Source organism: Astyanax mexicanus, chromosome 10 (assembly GCF_023375975.1).
Source record: "Astyanax mexicanus isolate ESR-SI-001 chromosome 10, AstMex3_surface, whole genome shotgun sequence".
In the NCBI taxonomy this organism is placed as follows: domain Eukaryota; kingdom Metazoa; phylum Chordata; class Actinopteri; order Characiformes; family Acestrorhamphidae; genus Astyanax; species Astyanax mexicanus.
This window is the reverse complement of record NC_064417.1, coordinates 7,454,012-7,480,729: the sequence shown is the minus strand read 5'-3', so window position 1 is coordinate 7,480,729 and position 26,718 is coordinate 7,454,012. Positions and strand designations below refer to the sequence as shown.

General features: G+C 37.3%; 1 protein-coding gene across 1 annotated transcript in view; it reads left to right on the top strand.

Annotated features, from left to right (window-relative positions):
• The window catches only part of znrf1 (zinc and ring finger 1), a 72,603-nt gene extending 53,538 nt beyond the window's left edge, over positions 1–19,065 (top strand). The window contains exons 3-5 of the mRNA XM_022683882.2: positions 12,686–12,791; positions 16,367–16,455; positions 17,285–19,065. Coding sequence (XP_022539603.1) covers positions 12,686–12,791; positions 16,367–16,424 — 164 coding nt within the window. The 3' untranslated portion in view covers positions 16,425–16,455; positions 17,285–19,065. The remainder of the gene's footprint in view (positions 1–12,685; positions 12,792–16,366; positions 16,456–17,284) is intronic.
• The last annotated feature ends 7,653 nt before the right edge of the window (positions 19,066–26,718 follow it).

The window sequence follows — 26,718 nt, the reverse complement described above, 5'->3', positions numbered from 1 at the left end:
CATTTGGAGAGAGGAGGAGAGCGAGATGGAGAGAAAAGTAGAGACAGGTGAGGAGAGGGAGAGAGAGAGGTAAAGAAAGAGAGACAGGTTGAGAGAAGGGAAAAGCTAGGTAGATAGAGGAAAGAGGTAGAGAGACAGATATAGGAAGGATAGATGGACAAGCAGAGAGAGAGAGAGACATACTTTAAGTTGCACCTATTGCTGACACAGGGGTGCAAATCCACACACACAACTTTCTTTCTCTCTGTGTATGGAGATGTATTGTCAATAGTATAGTAGACTTTCTGGGGTCAGTGGTCTCAAGTTGGGTATTTCAGGTTCTGAGGTGTTTAAAAACTCCAGCAGCACTGCTGTATCTGATCCACTCATACCTGCACACCACACACTAACACCTTATACAACCCCAAATAATAGTGTGCTGCTCTGTGGTGGTCCTCAGGGGTCCTCACCATTGAAAAACAGGCTAAAAGGAGACCTATATTCTTTGTGGAGCTGATAAACCAGACGTTGAGCCTAAAAACAAGGAGATGTTTTTAAAAAAGTGAGTAGTCAAAAATACAAGGTATCTGCAGAATGAGAGCTTTACAGGAGAAGAACAAAAACCCTTTTTATCCTTTAATGAAAGAAAGAGTAAAACTATATTGTTCTAAGTAATTTTAAATTGTAATTTCTATTGGTCTGCTTTTCATACATTTTGGACACAATGTAAATAGCAAATGCAGGATATATTTTATGAAAACAAGCCCATGTTTTATTGTGTTTCTATATTTTTATGTGTTTGTTTATTAGTTGTTTATCTAAAGAGCAGCCTTGACCTTAAAAACTGAAAGAGCCAAAGGACTCTGGTTACTGAAGCACAGACGTATTTAGCTACAGTAATACACAGGTCAATGGAAAACCTCTCTAAAGCTTGGATTACGTGTGTGTGCGCATGTGTGTGTTTGTGTGTGTGTGTGGGTGTGTGTGTGTGTTTGTGTGTATGGGAGGGTGTGAACACCGCAGGCTGTATTGATCATGTAGAGAAAATGAAGCAGGTCTAAACATGCGCTGTATTTTAGAACGGGCAGAAACAGAGCTGTCCTCAGAGATCATCATCAACCCAAGACAAGAGGAAAGTTAACACACACATACACACACCTAAATCCACACCCAAACACAAACACACACACACACACACACACTCTTAATAGTCACTTAAAAATCGTCTCAAAAGAATTTTGTGAGGGAAAACATGAATTTCATTCTCATTTTTAATGTTAAAATAACTTTATTCATGATATTCATGGTATTCTGTATATTAATATTGATAGTACTCTGATAGTAATGTTGTTAACTTAGCAACATCATTGCAGCTACCAAGAATACCATAGCAACCACTTATCATCATATCAACCACCATGGTTAATGTAGCAATCATATGTCAACACCTTAACAACCATATAGCAACACCTTAGTAACCACCTAGCAACACTAAAGCAAACACCACATATACCATAGCAACACCTTAGTATCCACTTAGCAGCGCCGTAGCAACCTTAGCAACCATACATCAACAACTTAGCAAACATATAGCTTAGAACCACCTAGCAACACCTAAACAACCATATAGCAACACCTTAGCAACCACCTAGCAACTTCATAGCGACCACCACAGATACCATAGCAACACCTTAGCAAGCACCTAGCAACCACTTAGCAACATCCTTGCAGCTACTAATAATAGCATAGCAGCCACTTAGCAACATCATATCAACCGTCACGGATAACGTATCAATCATATGTTAACACCTTAACAACCATATAGTGACACCTTAGTAACCACCTAGCAACTCTAAAGCGAACACCACAGATATCATAGCAACATCTTAGTATCTACTTAGCAGCACCGTAGCAACCTTAGCAACCATACATCAACTACTTAGTAAACATATAGCTTAGAACCACCTAGTAACCATTTAGCAACACCACTAGCATCATCTTAGTAACCACCTAGCAACACCTTAGCAACCACCTAGCAACACCATAGTGACCACCACATATACCATAGCCTCGCCTTAGAAAGCACTTAGCAACCACTTAGCAACATCATTGCAGCTACTAATAATAGCATAGCAGCCACTTAGCAACATCATATCAACCATCGCGGATAACGTAGCAATCATATGTCAACACCTTAACAACCATATAGTAACACCTTAGTAACCACCTAGCAACACTATAGTGAACACCACAGATACCATATTAACCCCTTAGTATCCACGTAGCAGCACCGTAGCAACCTTAGCAACCACACATCAACAACTTAGCAAACATATAGCTTAGAACCACCTAGCAACACTGTAGCGACCACCACAGATACCATAGCAACACCTTAGCAACCACCTAGCAACCACTTAGCAACATCATATCAACCATCACGGATAATGTAGCAATCAAAAATGAACATCTTAACAACCATATAGCAACACCTTAGAGCGACCACCACAGATACCATAGTTAGTATCCACTTAGCAACACCATAGCAACCACCTTGGACACGTTAGCTTTCCCTAACAACCAGGAAAACCAGGCAATCACCTTCACAACCAATTGGGAAATCTTAGCGATCGGCATGAGTGAGTGTGTTTCCCTTCAAGTAATGCATTTTTCTAGTTATTAATATTATTATTATAATAATTATTATTATTATTATTATTAGTCATTAAGAAAACTACAGCAGATAGTTCTACACTCATCTAACATTTATATTTACATCCTCACATGACTTAGCAAGAGTAGATTATAATTATGTTTATATGATTATTAATCATGAGGTCTGATTCAGTTCAGCATCTCCAGGATTTCTACGCTGCCAAACGGAAATTAATCGCTAAATAAATGTACCCTGCCACCACCTCCCCCCTCCACCTCCCCCCTCTATCCTCTCTTCTCCCTGACCAGCGGCTAAATTTAACTGCAGGTATTAAAATATCATGCAAAGTCATGTTTAAAAAAAGACACGGCACACCGGTCAACCCGCGCTGGCTTTCCACAGCATGTGTACAGTGACTCCAGCTGAGCGTTATGTGCTTCAGTAGAGAACTGATATTATGTTTATTTCTATATTCAGTAACCTAGCAACTGTTTTCTTTATTGAACAAGTTGCTTCCGTTTAAATGGTCGTGAATCAATGACTTTCAGCTCAGTTTAACTGATGCTGCTCAAAGTCTGTCATAACTGATCATAAAATCAGCCTGATTGTGTTTGTTTTAGTATTTAGGTGTTTAAGTGCACTTTAAACTCATACGCTGTTTGAACTTAAATAATTTAAGTCTGTTTTACATAAAATTGGATATTTCTAAACAATACTAAACTATTTTGAGTTAGTTGAATATTTGTGGGCACATAAACTGTACTATTCAATCTGACATCTTTGAGTTAAACCAACTTATAATAACTGAGTTTAGTCTGTTGCCATCGGCAGCTTCTTTTCCATTGGCTTCTGTCGCAATCTATTTGCATACTGGGCGTGTCCAACAGTTTCTGACTAACACTCACCATCAGTGTGTAGTGATCCCCCCTGGGCTACCTTAGACATAAATCAACTTCCTTTAGTTGTAATAACTTGATGTTTTAATCTATGCTCACTCAAGTTTTCATTCCACATTACTTCAAAAAATTGAGCAAACCAGCTGCCTTAAAAAGTTAAGTAAACTCAACTTATCCGGTCTTACAGTATAACAAAAATAAAAAAGTTAAATCAACTTCCCCTTTAGTTGTAATAACTTGATGTTCTAAGTTATGCTAACTTAAGTTTTCATTACCCATTACTTTTTTTTTTTTTTAAGGCAATCGGTTTCCTTAAATTTTTAAAGTAAATTCAACTTATCTGGGCTTACAGTGTTGAGGTAGTTGCTGACACAGATGTGCAAATGCACACTTTCTCATTCAAGTTTTGGTCACCCAGACTATGAAGGAACACATAAGGAATCATGTCGTAACTTTAAAGCATGTGTGTGAAGCATATAGGTGCTCTTATCTGCAGTACTGTTAACTTGTGGTTTCTGAGGTTGGTAACTCTGAGACATTTATTCTGTACAACAGAGGGAACTCTTGCTCTTCATTTCCTAGGGGAATCCTGATGAGAGCCAGTTCCATCATAAAATGTTTGGTGGTCTATGCAACAGACAGAGAGTAAGACAAAACAAAAAAAACACAGAACATAGAACCCCTAGTGAGCAACAGTGTCAAGGAAAAACTTCCTCACAGTTGGAGGAAGAAACCTTGGGAGGAACCAAGGCTCACATAAAAGGGGGGACCCATCCTCCTCTGGTCAGACTGCTCTTTCAAATAATAATAACTCACTATACAGCTACATAGGTCTTATATTCAGGTGAATAACCACTATAGCAATGGAATCAATTACAAAAAAAATCAATGTACTCAGTAGTGAAGGGTAAGCAACTAGTCTGAAGCACGTGGTATAAACTAAATGGTGGGCTGCAGATCTGTGATGGATGACAGGGATCAGGCCACAGAGGTGGGCAGTCAATAAATCAATGGAAAGCAGAACAATGGAATTCAGCATCTTAATGTGATCTTAATAATCGTGACGGTTCATAACAGGATATGAGGTCTCACAAAAACTTTGAACTCGTAGAAGTTACTGCTAGAACATTCTGCCTGTAGTTCATTACAGTACTCTAGCCTTGATGAATGAATATGAATGAATGCATGTAGTCATTTTTCTGTGTCATGCAAGGTTAAGGCATTAATCCTTGCAGAGGTATAGAAAATCTGTGGTAAATCTGTGGAAAATCTGGTAACATTAGTCTGAATCTATTATAATGGCAATATTATTAGATTATTAGCTGATTTGTGTCTAGTGCCAGGGTAGTGATGCTGGGCAGGTGGTGCAGTAGAGATTCTAATGGAGCAGCAGTGATGCTGACAGAGCGTCAGCAATGGTATTGACATGTTATTGATGCTGGGTGAGTGATTAGCACAGCGATGATGCTAATGCGATGCTAACGCCATGGTACTTATGCTGGTATGTGGTAGTGATGCTGTGCTAGCAACATACAGCTCTGGAAAAAAAGAGAGACCACTTAAAAATGATATGTTTCTTTGATTTTACCAAATTGAAAACCTCTGAAATATAATCAAGAGGAAGATGGATGATCACAAGCCATCAAACCACCAGGCTGAACTGCTTGAATTTCTGCACCAGGAGTAAAGCAGCATAAAATTATCCAAAAGCAGTGTGTAAGACTGGTGGAGGAGAACACGCCAAGATGCATGAAGTTCTGTTCCCAATAAAATATTTAATATAATTAGAGTATATTTTAGCAGAAAGTATTGCAGGCACTTCTTGTTTTTGCTGTTTCAACAATGTATCGAAGTAATGTATCATATATAATTATACATTTTGTGCCGTATAAGACCACTGTTGTGGACAAACTGTCTATGATGGGGTTCATTTATGTAGTGTGGCTGTACTGTACTGTAGTGTGTGTGTGTGTGTGTGTGTGTGTGTGTGGCTAATTCAGCACTGCTGCTTATTACTGTGTAGAACTTAATCAGCAGTCAGCAGGACTGGAGCGTAACAAGGGCCATGGACACACACTCGTATCCAGGAGAAGAAGCACAAACAGTAACTGAGTCAGAAGGGGATAACTAGGCAGTGAACACACAAACACAAACACACACACACACACACACACACCTGTCTCCTCCCCTAGGCCAGTACGCACAGCTAAGTTGTTAAATTCACAGGCCCTAAGAGGATAACCAGCTCAAGTGCGGCCTTATGTGAGTGTATTTTTGAGTGGAAATGTGTGTGTGTGTGTGTTTCATTGTTTCAGACATGTGTGTGTGTAAGGGGCAGGTGTGAGCCTTTATGAGTTGTGCGCTGGCGGGGGGGCCGGGGACGAGGGCCGCCGACTTTGGAAGGATGGGGATAAAGAAGGGCCGCAGGACGTCGATGCTTAACTAATCTGATTTGCATTCGGAGCATATGCCTCCCATCTGACAGCCCTCTATTCATCCTCCCCTCCCTCTTTTCTTCACTCCATCTTTCCCTCTCTCTCTGTCTGTCTGTCTGTCTTACTCTTCAAGCTGGTCTCCTCATGTCTTTCCCTCGTTCGCTGCTTTCTTCCAGCCATCTACCTTAATCGCCCATCGTGATCCAGCATTTTTGCTTTAAATTTTAATGTGATCAGTGATAATAATGTAATAAACTAAACACAAATCAGCCATAACAATAAGATCTGACGTATTAAGACCTCTATAGATGCGCTGTGGTGTCTTACAAACATTAGTAGCAGATCCATTAAGTTCTATAGACTGAGAAGGAGGTGTGGCCTCTATGAACGTCAATCAATTAGTCTTGGGTGTCCACTTTTAATTAGAACTGACCTACAGAACTGCATACAAAGAACAGCCCGCAGGACCTGCCTGATGTTTTGGAGATTATTGGAATTCTGACATCAATTTCTCATACTTATCAATTTATGCCATTTATTCCATCAACATGTTAACTTCAAGAACTGACTTATCACTGACTGTTCACTGCCTAATACAGTGGTATGATAAAGTTTGGGCACCCCTGCAATCAGCAATTTAAATTGTTATCATATATTTATCATAAATTTATCATATAGCAGAAGAACACAGTGATATTTAAGAAGTTTATAGGATTTACAGAAAGTGTGCAATAATTCTGTAAACAAAATTGAGGTGAATACATTTAAGCACCCTAACAGAACAAAAATACATCAATATTTAGTAGATCCTCCTTTTGCAGAAATAACGGCCTCTAAACTATGTGTACAAGCACGTGCCCAACCAACCATGTGGATGGAGGCCATGTGGTTACCTCGTGTTTACTCCTGCCCCTCCCCCTTGTGCCTCTCACGCAGGCAGCAGCAGCCTATCACTCACACAGACACAGAGACAGCACTGTGTATCTACTTCTTGTGTCAAGAATCAAAACATTGCAACATGACATGTTTGATTATTATTATTATTAATTGCCTTAAGTGACATCGCACGTCCTGCGATGTGACTATTGCGCATGTGCGCATCGCGATGCCGAAGCTTAAACGATATATTGTGCATCCATAGGCTGGTGTGCTTGTATGTCTATGGTATACAGGTTTTATCTGGAAAATACTTGGTGAAATAAAGTGATTCTATTTCAGATTTATTTAAAGAGTTATCTTTTTGTTGCTGAAATGATCACAGATATTATCTCTCTCTCCTACAAACTGGTTGGGCTTGCAAAATGCGGCTGCTGTGGGTTTCAGCAATGTCACACTCACATCGCAGTGATTTAGTGGGCATGACAAAGCAAAAAGCCCTTACAGTGCACTTACTGCATATTGTGTTGCGTGTTTACCATTTTATTTAAAGGATAATCAAATTATATCATCATATTACCTAAACCCACCCATCTCTGTCTTCTGTCTCCATCTCCTTTAACATTAGATGTCACTCATTTCTCTCTCTTTCTCTTTATCGCTTGCTTTTTTGTTCGCAACCTCAAATATCATGAAGTATCATCTAATAACAGAACGCTGCAGCACCGCGGCTCTCTCAGCGCCTGTAGGAAATAACAATGTCAGAGATAAAAGCTAAACAGATGATATTCTGTATCTGTTTTTCTTTCTTGTGTAATAAGAAATAATCCTCTGTTAGAAACGTTGCAGGAGGCTCTGCTGATAAGTGTTCAGACGTTGCTGATAGTGTGCTGATTCTCAGAAACCACAAGTTATTCTAAGCAACTGTCTAAAGATCTGAAAACAAGAGTACTTGATGCTCACAGGAAAGGAAATGGCTTTAAGTAGACAGCTAAGTGTTTTTAGCTTGTGGTTTTTAGAGTGTGGAGAGTGTGGTTATTAAGAAGGTCAAGATGATATCTAAAAGACCAAGAAAACTCTTAGTGAGAACTGCTCATATGCTGGTAAGACAGGTAACTCAAGCATTGATCTAACTACCAAGATCCTGCAGGGCGGCTGAGCAATAGTGATAATGCACCTTTCTGCTGTGCAGCATTGCTTTGCTTGCACAAGCAATAATACTCATTGGAAACTTAACATGTGATCTTATCACAAAACTGTGAAGCATGGGGGTGGAAGTTTAACACTTTGGATGTGTGTTCCTACCATTGGCTTCCATGTGTGAGAAGAAGAACGAATTCATTAAAAAAATGCTAATTCTGGATAAATATCAAATCATCTGTTAAAGGACAGATGCTAAAGAGAAGATGCCAACAATTTGTACATTTATGCATATATACCGTCAATACGTTATATACAGTCAAATGTTTGGACACACCTTATTAAATCTCATTTAGCGTGTGTTTTCTTCCTCTTTTTGATTTTTTTACATTATAAATTCAATATTGAAGACAATATTAAAGCTATACAGGAACACATGGAATTATTCTGTAAACTAAACATGTTATCCAGAATATGTTTTGTATTTAGATTCTTCTAAGTATCACATTTATTCTTTGAAGACAGATCTGCACACTCTTGGTGAGATTTTAATCTCAGTGTTTTCATGAGGGAGAGTCACCTGGAATAGTTTTCTCAGCATCTTGAAGGAAGGAGTTCCTGGAGGTGCTGAACAATAGTTGCTGCTTTTCCTTCACGCTGTGAAAGAAGCTCCGGCTCATCCCAATTAAATCACCTCAAATCACCATCTCAGTTAATCAGGTTTAAATCAGGTAGATCAGATTTTGGAGGACATTCATTTTTTGTTTACTTCGTAATTCCATATGTGTACCTTAATTAAAACACTTTGACCTTTCAAATTGTTAACATGTCATGTTAACATGGTCCTTTAATCAGTGGACCTGTCTTTTCTGAATGCACACAATGTACTGAAAAAAACAGGTTTGTATCTGTAACTAGTTAATAAAAAATTGTATAAAAAAAACGATAACTAACTGGAACTGTATTGAGAGTTTATAAAACAAAGTAAAACTAACTGAAATTACAGTTAGAATATGGTTCGTCTTCGTTAATTCATTCATATGCATTTTTGAGTTGGAAATTCTGAAAAAAAAAATAAGTAAAACATGTAGAGTTTATAGAGTTTCTGAGTTTGTTTATGTTCTTCTCCCTGGTATGGTGTATGTGTCATGTATAGGTTTTAATTTTCATGTTAATGTGAGTTCTAGTCTATTGGCTATTTTAAGTAGCAGTATTACATTCATTTTTTTTGTGGACAGTTGGTGGTTTAACAGTACCTGAATATATTTAAATGGTTTATTTTGTTGATTTTTTTCAATTACACAATATCTTTTTGAATCCTGCACCTCAGAAATAACCCAAAGTATGAAAAAAAAACTAAAATTAATACTAAAACTAATGAAAACCAAACTAAAACTAAGCATCAATCAAAAATAAAAACTAATAAAAAACTAGCAAACCTGCTCTAAGCACTAATTAAAACTAACTGGATTGAAGGAGGAAAATTAATTTATAGTTAAAAACTCAAAACTATTATAACCTTGATGCACACTCCTATTCCAGCTATTCCAGAAGGACAATGCTCATCCACATACTGCCGCCATCTCAAGAGCTAGCCTTGTGACACAGATACTATGCCATGACCAGTTGCATCACCAGACCTATCCCTGATTGAAAATGTGTGGGATGCTATTGGATGTGCTTCACTGTGCAACACTTCACTTGTAGCACAAAATCTGCAGGAAGTCCATGAATATTTGAGCTGCATGGTATAAATATACTGTATATATACAGTGTACATGTGTGTCAACTGTATATAGCCATGAAACTTGAAAAAATTAGTTGTTTATCATCTATTATAATCATTATAATAATGTTTAATGTTGTGTTTTTCTATTTAAAAAAAAAAAGAAACTCACTGCCTCACCCACATAGATTTAAAGATCATTTCTCCAGGTGCTAAGACTTTTGGACGATGCTTTACTGGCTTAGTTTCCAGTAAACATTTACTTCTGTAAAGACAGGAAACACCACAGTGTCAGAACATCAGAGCAGAGAGCACCACTTCCCCTGGAAACACCTGTGTGGTGTGTGTTTTCATGTTTTTCATGCATGAAGATCACTATCAAGCACACACACACACACTATATGACAAAGCATTTGGCTTTAGTGACCACCAGAAGGGAGTGTGTTTGTGTGTGTGTGTGTGTGTGTGAGAGAGAGAGAGAGAGAAAGAAAGAGAGACTTGTTGACAGGTATGAGCTTGCAAGTAAAATCCTAAAGCACTTTCACTCTAAGCTCATGTTTAAATCAAACACACACACACACACACACACACAGGAGACTATACTTCCCGTAAAGCCACTCAACGCCGCCCCCTGCTGTCACTGCAGCCTCATTTCAGTGCAGTGTGAAATGCACTGCGTGTTTTAATTAACCTGTACTGGTGGGTTTACAGTGAGTTAATGAGGCCGCTGTGCTCTGTACGCTGAGTTTTCTGGTAAATGTAGTTTTGCACTGATTTATCTTTACCCAGGAACGACCTGCAGGTGGGAAATCCACTCCTGATCTGCCTCATTTCTCAAAACCCAACGAGAAACACAGGAACCAGTGCCATTTTCATTCACCTTGCTCAGCAGGCCTATGCATCTAAACTGTGTCACTAGTCAATCGGGCTTTGTACTGGGAGGAATGGGTTATGATGAAAATATATCGCATGGTTATAGTTAAATATTTCTCACAGCACAAAACCAATAACCCACTGTCTGCCATAGGACTGCACAATATATCATATCAGCATCGATATCACAATGTACAAATACGTAATAGTCACATCGCATGAGCAGTTCTTACTGTCACACTCTAAAAATACACTCACCGCAGATTCATACTGGGTCAAAAAATATTCAACAATTATTACTCCCAGACTGTAAAAAATACACTCATTACAGATTCATACTGGATTAGAAACATTCAACAGTTATTACTGTCAGACTAAAAAAACTACACTCACTACAGGTTCATACTGGATTAGAAATATTCAACCGTTATTACTGTCAGACTGTAAAAAGAACTACACACACTGCAGATTCATACTGGATCAGACAATATTCAACAATATTACTGTCAGACTGTAAAAAATACACTCATTACAGATTCATACTGGATCCGAAAATATTTAACAATTATTACTCCCAGACTGTAAAAAATACACTCACTACAGATTCATACTGGTCAAAAATATTCAACAATTGTTATTGTCACACTGTAAAAAATACACTCATTACAGATTCATACTGGATCAAAAAATATTCAACAATATTACTGTCAGACTGTAAAAATACACTTACTACAGATTCATACTGGATCAAAAAATATTCAACAATATTACTGTCAGACTGTAAAAATACACTTACTACAGATTCATACTGGATCAAAACATATTCAACAATATTACTGTCAGACTAAAAAAACTACACTCATTACAGATTCATACTGGGTCAAAAAATATTGAACAATTATTACTCCCAGACTGTAAAAAATACGCTAACTAAAGATTCATACTGGATCAAAAAATATTTAACAATATTACTGTCAGAGTAAAAAAAAATACACTTACTACAGATTCATACTGGATCAAAAAATATTCAACAATATTACTGTCAGACCAAAAAAACTACACTCATTACAGATTCATACTGGGTCAAAAAATATTCAACAATTATTACTCCCAGACTGTAAAAAATACACTAACTAAAGATTCATACTGGATCAAAAAATATTCAACAGTTATTACTGTCAGACTATAAAAAATAAACTCATTATGGATTCATACTGGATCAGAAACTATTCAACAATTATTACTCCCAGATTGTAAAAAATACACTCACTGCAGATTCATACTGAATTTTTGATCCAGTAGGAATCTGTAGGCATGTTTTTTTGGAAGTTTTTTTGAATATTTCTGATTCATACTGGATTAGAAACATTCAAAAAAACTTCCAAAAAAACATGCCTACAGATTCCTACTGGATCAAAAATATACAATACAGTATTAATGTATTTTGTTGCAATAATATATTGTTAAAGTGAATAAAAAAATAACTTGAAGTGTTTTTCATATTGGCAAACATATTGTTAACTTAAAAGAAATCTGAAATATTGTGATATTATTTCAGGGTCATATTGCCCTAATTCATAAAAAAACAAAGGTACAAGTTCAATCATATAGTTTCGTTTTTGCCATCGCTTTGATCATTTTAATCTCGCCTGTGGACACAACACGCAGGTTTCCTGTAAGGTTATGACCGCGAGAGATGGATTTGATCTGGCCTCGCGCAGCTGGCGGCCAGGACAGCAATAAGCCGTGTCTGCTGCTGCCCTTTATCACAAATTGCATCTTTAAACTGCAGAAATTTATGCTGGAGTCAGTTTGTGCTCTAGTCTGGTCTGCAAGTCCTGCCAAGGGATGAAGAAAGATTAATCCTGTATCTTAGCCGGGCACATGGATATTGATGCCGAAATCAAAGCATTGATTGTGGGTTGTTTCTGTGCAGTAAAGTGCACACACTGAGCAATAAAGCCACGACTACACAGATCAGCTGCTCCTCTTATCAGACCTGCAGCTGTATATATAGTGTATAGTGTTCAGTGCAGACATGCTCACTGTTACTGTAACTAATGCAGTGTGTTCTGTGTGTGTGTTTTGTGTGTGTGTGTGTGTGTAGACGACGTGCTGGCGAGAGATGCGGGAGAGTGTGTGATTTGTCTGGAAGAGCTGCAGCAGGGAGACACCATCGCCAGACTGCCGTGCCTCTGTATCTATCACAAAAGGTAAACAGCACATATCACTGCTCTCAAATTACCGGTACTGCCATACCCGCATATCCTACTACTGCATTACTTTACTGACTGTAAAACCAATCCACAGGTATTTAATTAATTATTCATTATTCATTATTTAACTACACTCACTCCAGATTCATACTGGTTCAAAAACATTCAACCATTATTACTGTCAGACTGCAAACATGACACTGCAGTTTCACATTGGATCAAAATTATAAAAAAATACTTTCACTGCAGATTCATACTGGAATAAAATTGCTCCTGAATTATTACGGTCAGACTGTAATAAATACACAATTCAAATTCATACTGGTTTGGAATTAAACCAAATGGTTATTGCCAGACTGTGAAAACTCCAATGAATTAAATACTGAATTAAAAGCATTTATCATATATCATAATTCATGTAAGACTGTAAAAAAATGACATACAACAGATTCATACTGGTTTAGAAACATTTAACAGTTGTTACTGTCAGACTGAAAAAAATTACACTCACTACAGATTCATACTGGATCAAAAATATTTAACAACTATTACTGTCATATTTAAAAAGGACACACTACTGATTCATACTGGATCAAAAATATTTAACAGTTATTATTGTCACACTGTACAAACTAAACACTGCACATTCATACTGGATTAAAATTACTCAATAATTATTACTGTCGGATTGTAAAACTACACATTTCAGATTCATCAGGATTAGAATTACTGCAGAAGTATTACTATCAGACTGTAAAAAATACACTCACTGCAGATTCATACTGGATCAAAATATTTAATACATATTACTGTCACACTGTACAAAATACACTCTGCACACTACAAATTCATACTGGATCAGAAAATATTCAACAGTTATTACTGTCACACTGTAAAAAATAAACTCACTACAGGTGCCCAGAACTCTCCAGTCACTGATTAGAGGGAGCACAATGTGAAATGAGGTGAACTCCCCTTTTATTTAAGTCAACCTGCACTGAACAGGCGATCCTATTGGTCCAATTATCAATCAAACACAAACAAGTGCTAGTCACACCATTAAGAAATGAAGTGAGAAAACTAATGGGATCATTAGTTAATATCCATGACCACCAGACCTGAGAAACTTCACTACACTCTAAAAAAAAGGTGCTACTTTGAGTAACATAGAAAAGCCTTTTTGGTTCCATAAATACACATTTTTTAAAAGAGGTGTGAGTTTTAGATTTGTCAGCCAAATAATGAAACACTGACTTTTTAAGCCTTTTAATAAAATAAGGTTCTTCACATATACATAAAAAAGGTTTTACTACATCAAAGGTCACCTTATAATGTTATTTTAAGAGTATGTCATTTTTGCCTGACTTCTTATAAAATAACTTTTTTTTTTAAATAGAATGTTTTGCTGTTGGCTTCTTTCCCAGTCATTTCTCCTGATACATGTATTTAAAAAAATATTCATATTCTTTAGACCTCAAGCCGCACTTCTTGTTCAGTCCAATTTAGCTCGTTTTGTGTCTGATGATAACAGATTTCCAGATTAGTGCTTTTCCAAAGCAAAAATGAGGTGTTACGGTTGAATGTGTTATATCCTCAGTGTCATGTGTAAAAACATGTATGGTAGGAAGGTAATAAAGGCAGTGAAAGGCCGAGATTTCTGAGATCTGCTGTCCTGTAGTGAAGGCCTGGCTTCACCTGCCAAAACCAGGCCGGGATCTTTGTTCTGCTCACACCAGAGGCAGAGTGAAGGAGCTGCAGTCCTACCCCAGTACAGCCTGTTTCAGGGGGATAAATGGACCCGGTACAATGGCTCCTCTCTCACGTCTATTTTAGGATTACTTTGTCTCTGAAAGCTGTTTTTCGTTCTTCGCTCTGAGCTGCCTCTGGGCTTTCATTCCAAATCAAACCCAAGTGGACGTCAGTGACTCAGCATTACTGTTCCTGTAGACGTCAGACATAAACACAGAGACACACTGAGCCAGAGAAACAAGCGCTGTGACCCACCCTCAGCTCAGACACCACTGATCACACTCACTGATCACACTCACTGATCACACTCACTGATCACACTTAATGATCACACTCACTGATCACACTCACTGATCACACTCAATGATCACTCTCACTGATCACACTCACTGATCACACTTAATGATCACTCTCACTAATCACTCTCACTGATCACTCTCACTGATCACACTCACTGATCACACCCACCGATCACACTCACCGATCACACTCACTGATCACACTTAATGATCACTCTCACTGATCACACTCACTGATCACACCCACTGATCACACTTAATGATCACTCTCACTGATCACTCTCACTGATCACACTCACTGATCACACTCACTGATCACACTCACTGATCACACTTAATGATCACTCTCACTGATCACACTCACTGATCACACTCACTGATCACTCTCACTGATCACACTCACTGATCACTCTCACTGATCACTCTCACTGATCACACTCACTGATCACACTCACTGATCACACTTAATGATCACTCTCACTGATCACTCTCACTGATCACACTCACTGATCACACTCACTGATCACACTTAATGATCACTCTCACTGATCACTCTCACTGATCACACTCACTGATCACACTCACTGATCACACTTAATGATCACTCTCACTGATCACTCTCACTGATCACACTCACTGATCACACTTAATGATCACTCTCACTGATCACACTCACTGATCACACTTAATGATCACTCTCACTGATCACACTCACTGATCACACTCACTGATTACTCTCACTGATCACACTCACTGATCACACTTAATGATCACTCTCACTGATCACACTCACTGATCACACTCACTGATCACACTCACTGATCACACTCACTGATCACACCCACCGATCACACTTAATGATCACTCTCACTGATCACTCTCACTGATCACACTCACTGATCACACTCACTGATCACACTCACTGATTACTCTCACTGATCACTCTCACTGATCACACTCACTGATCACACTCACTGATCACACTCACTGATCACTCTCACTGATCACACCCACCGATCACTCTCACTGATCACACTCACCAATTACTCTCACTGATCACACTGACTCATCACACTCACCGACCACACTCACCAATCACACTTACTGATCACCATTCACACTCACCGACCACATTCACTTATCACACTTACATACAGCACATGACTTACATTTAATGAAATATCATCATTTTCACATAAGCAAATCATATACTACACCAGGGCAGTTTTATCAGTTTAACCCTGCTGTTTTCAGGAGCATGATTTCAATTCATTTAGTTTCACATGAACATATAAAGTGCTGTGGGTGCTCCAGAATGAACATGTAATAAAAATAATATCCAGAATGAAGCTCTAATAAAATTCATATCAAGAATATCCTGTAAATGATAAAATGATAATGGCAATGTTAAGTTTTGCTCTTCATCTCATATTTATTATTATATTTATGATAATGTAGTCTATTGTCAGAATTGGTAAATTAACGTTTTGTAAACTGTTAAATGTCTTGTGTGTGTGTTTGTAGCTGTATAGACTCGTGGTTTGAGATCAACCGCTCCTGCCCAGAGCATCCTTCAGACTGACCTCCATTCACTCTTACTACTGCTGAGAAAGGTAAGACAAACACACACACACACACTCTCTCTCTGTTGGGTACCATACAATTCTGTAGCCCTCAGTGCTACACCATTTATATTAAAAGTTTTGGAACCTGAAGAAATTCCTACATTAAATGTGTTATTCTATTATTAGTTATTGAAATGCAAGAGCTTTAATTCATATGGTCACCTCCCACCTCTATATAAAAAATATATTTATTAAGAGGGAATCCTCTGTTTTTAATCTTTAATTAAGTTTCAGGTGAAGCAAACTGAATTTTTATCCACTAGGAGGAGCACTAGCCAGCTCTGCTACAGCAAATATGTAGTTTATCAAAATGGTTGGACAAATCGCTTATTTTAACAAAATGCTACAAGCAGTGTGTATGAAAATATTTGCAGATATGTAAATAGATCAGTGACATGACCGCTCAATTCCCTGTCTGATTGCATTATTTTCAGTTCCAAAAAGGGTTTAAATGTATAAAACAATGTCATAGTTATGTAGTACTTTTCCAATAAATGCTCTCACTTTAACTTTTGATAAAACATTACTTAATTGCCAATTAAATGTCTGTTATCAAAGTGTCAAAATTTCATGTTGTGTGACACCTAAAATGTAATAAATGTAAAACAAATCTCACTTATGTAAAATATGAACTCAAAAACTCAATGTAATGCCAACACTTTTTTAAATACAATACACTACTGAGAAAATGTTAAGTACATACAGTACAGTACGTATTTATTTTCTTTAAATTAAGAATTTAAATATTTTATTGTTAGACGTTGTACGAAAAACCTAATCTACTAATCTCTCCCTGTTCTTTTCCTCTTTTTCTCAGGGCACTTTATGGACCTAAACCTGGCTATCTGGACACTGAATTAACCAAATAAAACAATCAACCTATTTATCGATTTGATCAAACCTGTGGAGATCGCAGAGCGGAACCAAATAAAGAAAAACTACGCTGTCGAGACAACCAACACCACAACCCCACGACCCCGTCATTTCTCAAAGCCCCTCCCCCTGCCTGCCTCACTAGCTAGCAAATGGCTAACTACCCTATTCCCGCTCAATTTAATGGCCAGCTCTGGATTTTTAGCCACTAGCTGCTGTTTGTTCCTTCGGCGCCCCCTGGAGTTCGGCTCAGCCAGACACACGCACCCCCTCCCCCGCTGTTCGCCGCTCATCTCGTTATCTTTCTGTCGGAGAGGAAGATGAGGATGAAGAGGAGTTTATGCTAAAAAGGATGAAGGGCTCGCGGCTGCCGATCACAGAGACAGGGCCGCGCTCCTCACCGACCAGCCTGATGGCTATGGGCTTCATTAGCCTGAAAATGCTAATTAGATGGGCGTGGCTTTGTGCTTCATGTTGTCCTTATTTAGGAATGCAGGAGGTGGAGGCGGAGCTAAGTGTAGAAACATACCTGGGGTAGGGGTTTAGTGTGTGTGTGTGTGTTTATTCAGTGTAAAAGCAGATAGAGCGCTGAACTGTGTGTGTGTGTGTGTGTATTTGTGTGTTGAGCGGTAAGTTAAGTTTACTGTTGGGATGAATGTAAGAGTTTACACTTTTTCCTATGTGAAAAAGGTCAAATGATTTGGAGTGGGGAAACGTGCATTGTGTGTGTGTGTGTGTGGGAGATTGGGAATTGGAACGAGGAGGTTGTGTGTGTGGGTGTGGGTGTGTGTTTTTCAAATGTTTACAGTTTACAGTAGATGTCTTTTACCTCCTCAAGTCAAAAAAAAAGTCTAAATCACTCATAGGCTGTTTCTGCTTTTCTGTTGGTCATTACAAAGTGCTGACCATATTATTCAAAACAGTCTCCCTGTAAAGGCCTTGAGTGTGTTTACTGTGTGTGTGTGTGTATGTGTGAGTGTGTGTTAGGGTGTGAGTGTGTGTAGCCAGAGCTTTGGCCTACATCCCCAACAATCTTGTTTTCAGTTTCGAGAATGGCCAGTCCGCTCCTGCAAAGTTGCCGATGCTTCTCGGCTGGATGTACTCACCCCCGACAGACGGATGGACGGACAGACAGACAGACTGGTGTGAAACTAGTGCGAGATATGATCTTCCTTTACTGTTTTCTTTCTGAACCTGTGAGAAAGCTCACAACATACAAACACAAACCTTCTATTTAATCTCCTGGATGCCTCTGCTGTATAAAGAACATCCACTGTTAGAAACAAAGTCATGTTGTGAGAAAATGTAAAACAGAAAAAATAACCAGGAGTGGGAAAATTAATCTGATGAATGATTCTCTTTTGTTAGATAGAAATAGAGCTTTTTTTCCAAGGGTTGTCTCTGATTCACGTCTGAAAACGAGGGCAAACAAACGCCATCCATCAAAAAACCACGGACAGCAGATTCTGCCCGGAAGAAAACGGCGCAGAGAAGCAGAAATGCTGAGCTGGACTCCACACCCCTCACTTTCTGCTTTCCTCTGGTTCATTTGGGTTTTTTTTTTTTTTTTTTTTTGTTTAATTTCTTATTTTTCCTTTTCCAAGGATGTGAATGGATGCCTGTTTTTAGGATGTACAAACTTAATTGTCTGATGAATTTGATGTGCAGTCTGTGGGCTGAGTAATAATGATAATGATATATATAATTAAAAAAGATAAAACATGACAGCTTCATATTTGAATACGACACTGAACATGCACTGAACATGATGTAGTAACCAAAAAAAAAACAGCCATAACATTAAAACCACCACAGAGGGCATTTGCATTAAGTTACAAATCCATTCATAACTGTATTACTGCATTTAACTGATTATTTATCTGATTATTCATGTAGGCATGAAAACAGCATTTAGTAATTACCTACTTAAGAATGGGGTCTCAAAATCAGATTAAGAAATGTGATAGAGATATAAAAAATATATATACCATATTTTTTAGCACTATAAGGTGCACTTAAAATCCTTTAATTTTCATAAAAAAAAAACGTCAGTGAACCTTATATATGAATTATGAAGCACTAGGTCTTTCACCGTTCAGAGGTAAGTATTATCAGCCTGTAGCCTGCTGCTAACCCTGGTTAGCACTGCTGGAGCAGTATTAGCATTAGCTGCTAAATGTGCTAAACGCTAGCTCCTTCGCCACTCAAAGATGAGTATTATCAGCCTGTAGTCTGCGTTTTTACCGTGTTAAAACAAGGTAAATGGGACGAAGCGCTAGCTAACTTCACCCTGGCTTACTGGAACACTCAGGCTTCCTTAGTGTAGCGCTGTCAAGCAGCATTTATTAGCACTAACCGTGGCTAGCGCTAGCAGTTAGCTGCTAATGCTAAGGCTGATGCACCCAGCCCTAGTGGAAATCTAAGCTTACTGTAAATCAATGGAAGTGCTTTACTCACCCAAATAAACAGTGTTTAGGAGAGAAATGTATGAAGATTAACATCCAGCTCTTGAAGAATTTTTTTGTTTGTTTGTTTTTAGTTTTTTTACAGTTTTGTTTACTTACTTTAGCTTTACTTACCTTAGTTAGTTTAGTTAATAAGGGTACATTAATTAACAGTGCTTACAACAGAATACCTTTTTTTTTGGTTGCCAAATATTCAGTACATCCCTTCTATGGTATTACTCAAAAAATCCTTTAGTGCACCTTTCATTTTTAATACTGATGCTCACTCATACATCCCAGATACACACACACACACACACACACACACACACATTTAGCTGTTCACTTAGACGTCTGCAACTGGTATCTTACTATTAACATACAGCTCTGAAAAAATAAGACACTGCTTCAGGTTCTAAATAATTTTCTCTGATATTGCAATGTATAGGTTTATGTTTAAATAAAATGAACATTATTGTTTTACTCTATAAACTACAGACAACATTTCTCTCAAATTCCAAATGAAAATAGTCATTTAGAGCATTTATTTGCAGAAAATGAGAAATGGCTGAAATAACAAAAAAGATTCATGAAGTTTTAAGAGTTCAGAAATCAATATTTGGTGGAATAACCCTGGTTTTTAATCACAGTTTTTATGCATCTTGGCATGTTCTCCACCACCAGTCTTACATACTGCTTTTGAATAACTTTATGCAAAAAATCAAGCATTTCAGTTTGGTTTGATGGCTTGTGGTCATCCATCTTCCTCTTTATTATATTCCAGAGGTTTTTAATAGTGGTCTCATTTGTTTCCAGAGCTGTATGTTAAATATTGTTTTTATTCCACTGTAAACCCCATTTACAGTACAGAGAGTTTACTGCAGGCTTCGTGCATGAATTGTTTTAATTTTCAGTAAATTATGAGGTCATTACAAACATGAGGTAATCACAAAGTTACAATTCTGAGGTAAAATTGTTTAAAAATACATTCATATTTTAAACTGAATTATTAATCAGAAACACACAAATTCTCATGAAACTCATTCAATACACAGTTCAATCTGGAGACCTGTGGCAGTGAACATATGGCTAATGCTACACTACACAATATTTAATAAACAGAAACAGATGGAAATTAATGCATCTTTGGAACTCTGAAGAATAACTTACACATGTGCTACTAAAGGGCTGGTTTATGATGAGACTATAGCTTTAAATTTCTGTATTCATTAAGTGCTTTCCTTGAATGGGTAATTTTCACAAAACAGCCTTGAACTATGTCTATCAATAATGTATGAATTCATATTAATCTAATATAAACAACATTCCTGTAATTTAATAGATTAATAAGAGCTCTAATGACACATTAAAATGTTATACTTTAGGTTTTTATAAGATTCAAACTATCCAAATTCTCATTACCACAAAATATCAATGTTTCTCATTACTGCTATTGATCATTTTTCCATTAAAAACATAAGGTTTCTTTGGTGTTACTTAATCTCAGTGTTTTTAAAGGCAGTTAATGCCTGTGGTAATGAGAAAAAAAGTGTATAAATGTTAAATATTTAATATTAATGGCTAAGTTATGAGGTCTGACAGTTTGGCAGGCCCTAATAAAAAGCTTAATAAAAAGGAGGGTAAAAACTATCACATGCCTCCTCCGATACACGTGAAGTCAGACTCCGCCTCATTTTGAACTGCTGCTACTGCAGCATTACCAAGTAGCATCACAGTGTGCTCGGAGGAAAGTGCAGTGACTTGGTTCCGATACATCAGCTCACAGACGCCTCGCACTGAGCGACATCACCTATTGGAGTGATAAACAGGGGAAAGAGCGCCATCTACCCTCCCAGAGAGAGCAAGGCCAGTTGTGCTCTCTCAGGGCTCCGGCAACAGATGGCAAACTTTTTTTTTTTTTTTTTTTTTTTTTTTTTTATAAAATCAGCAAAACTGTCAGTAACACAATATCAGTTTAGCTCCTGTTTATTGGGGCCTGTTATTATAAAGATATTAAGTTCTCATATTGGAGGCTGGTAAAAAGGTTGTTTTGTGAGAATAGCCCAAATAATTCTTCAGTAGTGAAATTTAACTGGGCTTTAGAAGCTTCACCACAGCTCCTTCACTGCTCCATTTGTGTCTCAGATAACATTTCCCTGCAGGTTATAAAGTCTTTACATCAATTGCTGAAGGCTGTGTAAGGAGTAGTATATTCACAGCTTTAAAGTATTTTTTGAAGAACAGCACTGGACACGAAGTCACAGTTTGGCTCTAAAGATCATTCACCTTCTTATATTGAATATACGGATGTGTTCATTCACAGCTCTAAAAGTCCTAACTATGACTCGGCTGAAGTTGGCTGTGCTTTGTCAACAGTGTGTGCGTGTGTGTGTGTGTGTGTGTGTGTGTGTGTGTGTGTGTATGTGTTTGTGCTTATATACAGTACCATTCAAACCTTTGGACACACCTTTTCATTCAACGTGTTTTCTTTCTTTTTATATATATTTTTTTCCATTATAAATGTAACATTTACCACTATATTAAAGCTATTCAGGATCACATGCCTAATTATTAAGAATATGTTTTATACTTTAGGTTCTTCTCTGAAAGCTAATTTATCTTTGAGGACAGATCTGCACACTCTGCACACTCACTGAGGTTTTTTAACCTCAGTGTCTTCATGAGGTCCTTGCACAGAAAAGTGCATTTAAATATATATATTTTTAGATATTTTTAGACTATTAAAAGTATACTTACGTATAAAAGTACATTCTTTTAGCATTAAAATACATATGTACTTAAATGCATACCTATTTTGGACAACTTATGGCAGCTTACGTATATTTCAAATGTAATTAAGCTATATTTAAATACAACATAAAAGCATTAGGTTGTGCTTTTAAGTGTTTTTTATATAGCTTCTGCCAACTTAAGCAGATTCAAGTATGTGTTTTTTAACATGATTTTTAATACACTTGAAGTATTTTAAATGTACTACTTTGTGTATTGATGCACAGAGTGTACAAAAAAAAAATACACTAAAGTGCACTTTAAGTAGTCGTTAATGCCACTACATATACAGCTCTGGACAAAAATAAGAGACCACTTCAGTTCTGAATCAGTGTCTCTGATTTTGCTATTTATAGGTATATGTTTGAGTAAAATTAAGATTGATGTTTTATTCTATGAACTACAGACAACATTTGTCCCAGATTCTTTCAAATAAAAATATTGTCATGTAGAGCATTTATTTGCAGAAAATGAGAAATGGCTGAAATAAAAAAAAAATGATGCAGAGCATTCGTACCTCAAATAATGCAAAGACTTAGTTTAGGGGATTGTGGAAGACAAATTTTGTTTTTTTTTACTGTTTACTGCATAATTCCATGTGACCCATCTCTTTAATATTAATCTATAATGTAGAAAATAAATTAAAATAGAGTAATAAAGAAAAACATTGAATGAGAAGATGTATTCACTACTTTGACTGGTACTGTATGTTTCTGCTTCTCAGATTAGAGTGTCTGATCTCCTAGAGGAACTGTTTTAAAATCTGACTGAGAGAAAACCTGAGTAGACGCCATGTCACAGCAGATTCTACACACACGCAAAAGGCAAGACATGCATTTGTGAGAACTTCATATCACTCATATCCTTCACACTGACAGCAGACACTACAGACCTTCTGCTGTGCCTCAATTTAACAGCTGTCAACTGAAAACCCTGCAATCTGCAGTAGAGCAGAGCAATACGGAGAAATACCACAGTTCAACCAAAGCATACAGCAGCATTACAATAGCAGTACAACTACAATAAATTTGGGCACCTTCCATAACTATGCTCCTTCACTGTATCTACTTCACTTCTTTTTAACAAAGTAGATGATCTGTTTTCTTTAAATATTCACCAAATTCTAGGCATTTATCTTTCAGTGGTCAACATTACACTCATTAGGCCTGTCACAATAATTACATTATTAAGTTATCATACAATATATGGACATGACCTTAATCCTTTTTGCTGTCCTAGATATTGTTTAGTGAGGTGAGCCCATTATGGAAATCATGTAGTAACTTAAAAGTTTAAAACTGAGTAACTTTTTTTTTCATTTCTTAAAAGTATATACAGTTGTGGTCAAAAGTTTACATACACTTGTAAAAAAACATAATGTTATGGCTGTCTTGAGTTTTCAATAAGTTCTACAACTCTTATTTTTCTGTGATAGAGTGATCGGAACACATACATGTTTGTCACAAAAAACAGTCATAAAATTAGGTTCTTTCATAAATTTATTATGGGTCTGCTGAAAATGTCACCAAATCTGCTGGGTCAAAAATATACATACAGCAACATTAGTATTTGGTTACATGTCCCTTGGCCATTTTCACGGCAACTAGGCGCTTTTGGTAGCCATCCACAAGCTCCTGGCAAGCTTCAGGTCGAATGTTTGACCACTCTTCTTGACAGAATTGGTGCAGTTCAGCTAAATGTGATGGTTTTCTTGCATGAACCCGTTTCTTTAGCACTGTCCACATGTTCTCAATGGGGTTTAAGTCAGGACTTTGGGAAGGCCATTCTAAAACCTTAATTCTAGCCTGGTTTAGCCATTCCTTTACCACTTTTGATGTGTGTTTTGGGTCATTGTCTTGTTGGAACACCCAACTGCGCCCAAGACCCAACCTTCGGGCTGATGGTTTTAAGTTTTCCTGCAGAATTTGGAGGTAATCCTCCTTCTTCATTATCCCATTTACTTTCTGCAAAGAACCAGTTCCACTGGCAGCAAAACATCCCCAGAGCATAATACTACCACCACCATGCTTGACAGTAGGCATGGTGTTCCTGGGATTAAAGGCCTCACCTTTTCTCCTCCAAACATATTGCTGGGTGTTGTGGCCAAACAGCTCAATTTTTGTTTCGTCTGACCAGAGAACTTTCCTCCAGAAGGTTTTATCTTTGTCCATGTGATCAGCAGCAAACTTCAGCCGAGTCTTAAGGTGCCTTTTCTGGAGCAAGGGCTTCTTTCTTGCACGGCAGCCTCTCAGTCCATGGCGATGTAAAACACGCTTGACTGTGGAGACTGACACCTGTGTTCCATCAGCTTCCAAATCCTTGCAGACCTGCTTCTTGGTGATTCTTGGTTGACTCTTGACCATCCTGACCAATCTCCTCTCGGCAGCATGTGATAGCTTGCGTTTTCTTCCTGATCGTGGCAGTGACACAACTGTTCCATGCACTTTATACTTGCGTATAATTGTCTGCACAGTTGCTCTTGGGACCTGTAGCTGCTTTGAAATGGCTCCAAGTGACTTCCCTGACTTGTTCAAGTCAATAATTCGCTTTTTCAGATCCACACTGAGTTCCTTTGACTTTCCCATTGTAGCTTTTGTAGCTGAGTCTAATCACTGGGTCAAATGAGCCCTATTTAAATGGGCTCATGAGAAGTCAACAGCTGTAGTCAATCAGAATCACTTACAAGAAGTGAAGAGGCCATGACATGAAGCTAATTTGATTGACACAACTCGCTACATCACCAAAATTGACAAATTTTGTTGCTGTATGTATATTTTTGACCCAGCAGATTTGGTGACATTTTCAGCAGACCCATAATAAATTTATGAAAGAACCAAATTTTATGACTGTTTTTTGTGACAAACATGTATGTGTTCCGATCACTCTATCACAGAAAAATAAGAGTTGTAGAACTTATTGAAAACTCAAGACAGCCATAACATTATGTTTTTTTACAAGTGTATGTAAACTTTTGACCACAACTGTATATTTTTTTACTTAGTTGAGTAGTTCTTTATAATGTGGATTAGAACATTACTTAAATAGAGTTATTCACTGTACAGGTCCTTCTAAAAAAAAAAAGTTCATTCTTTTCCATAGTGAAAAGATAAAAATTAAACTTTGAGCTTAAGGCCGCTATCAAAGCATCCTGGGCCTCCATAACACCTCAGCAGTGCCACAGGCTGATTGCCTCCATGCTACGCCACATTGAAGCAGTCATTTCTGCAAAAGGATTCCCGAACAAGTATTAAATGCATAACTGAACATAATTATTTGAAGGTTGACTGTTTTGTATTAAAAACACTTTTCTTTTATTGGTCGGATGAAATATGCTAATTTTTTGAGATTTTTGTTTTTTCTTTACTTTTTTGCCAAAATCATCAATATTAAAACAATAAAAGGCTTGAACTACTTCAGTTGTGTGTAATGAATCTAAAATATATGAAAATCTAATGTTTATCAGTACATTACAGAAAATAATGAACTTTATCACAATATGCTAATTTTTTTGAGAAGGACCTGTATACCAACTCTACCTCTTCACAACTTTACAACTGATGCTCTCAAACACATTAAGAGACAAGAAATTCAAGTAATTAACTCTTTACGAGTTCAGCACAGCTGTTAACTGTAGGCTGAAACCATTCCAAGCTGACTGAGAAAATCCAGCCAAGATGTGCAAAACTGTCCAATTTTTGCACATCCAACTGTCCAACTGTCCAGGGATGCTACTATATCTAAAATATAAAACATATTTTGGTTTGTTTAACATTTTTTTTACTAAATGATTTTATATGTTTATCTTTATAGTTTGGATGACTTTAGTATTAATCTACAATGCAGATTTTTTTTGAATAGTGAAAAAACACTGAATTCAAGTTGTATCCAAACTTTTGACTGGTACTGTAAATCAGTGGCGCAATATGGTCTTAAAATGACATTCATTAAAGAAAATGTAGTAGTTATCATGACAGGCCTAATGACTATATTAGGAACCTTTGATCTAAGCTGTTTTTTATGACAGAATTTAATGTGATTTTCACAAATCACCATTTATTTATTTATCACATTCTCTGTTTGGCTTGTAAGCTCTGCATCATTGCTAGGTAACCTGTATGTGGAGGAGTAATACATGGAGAGCTTC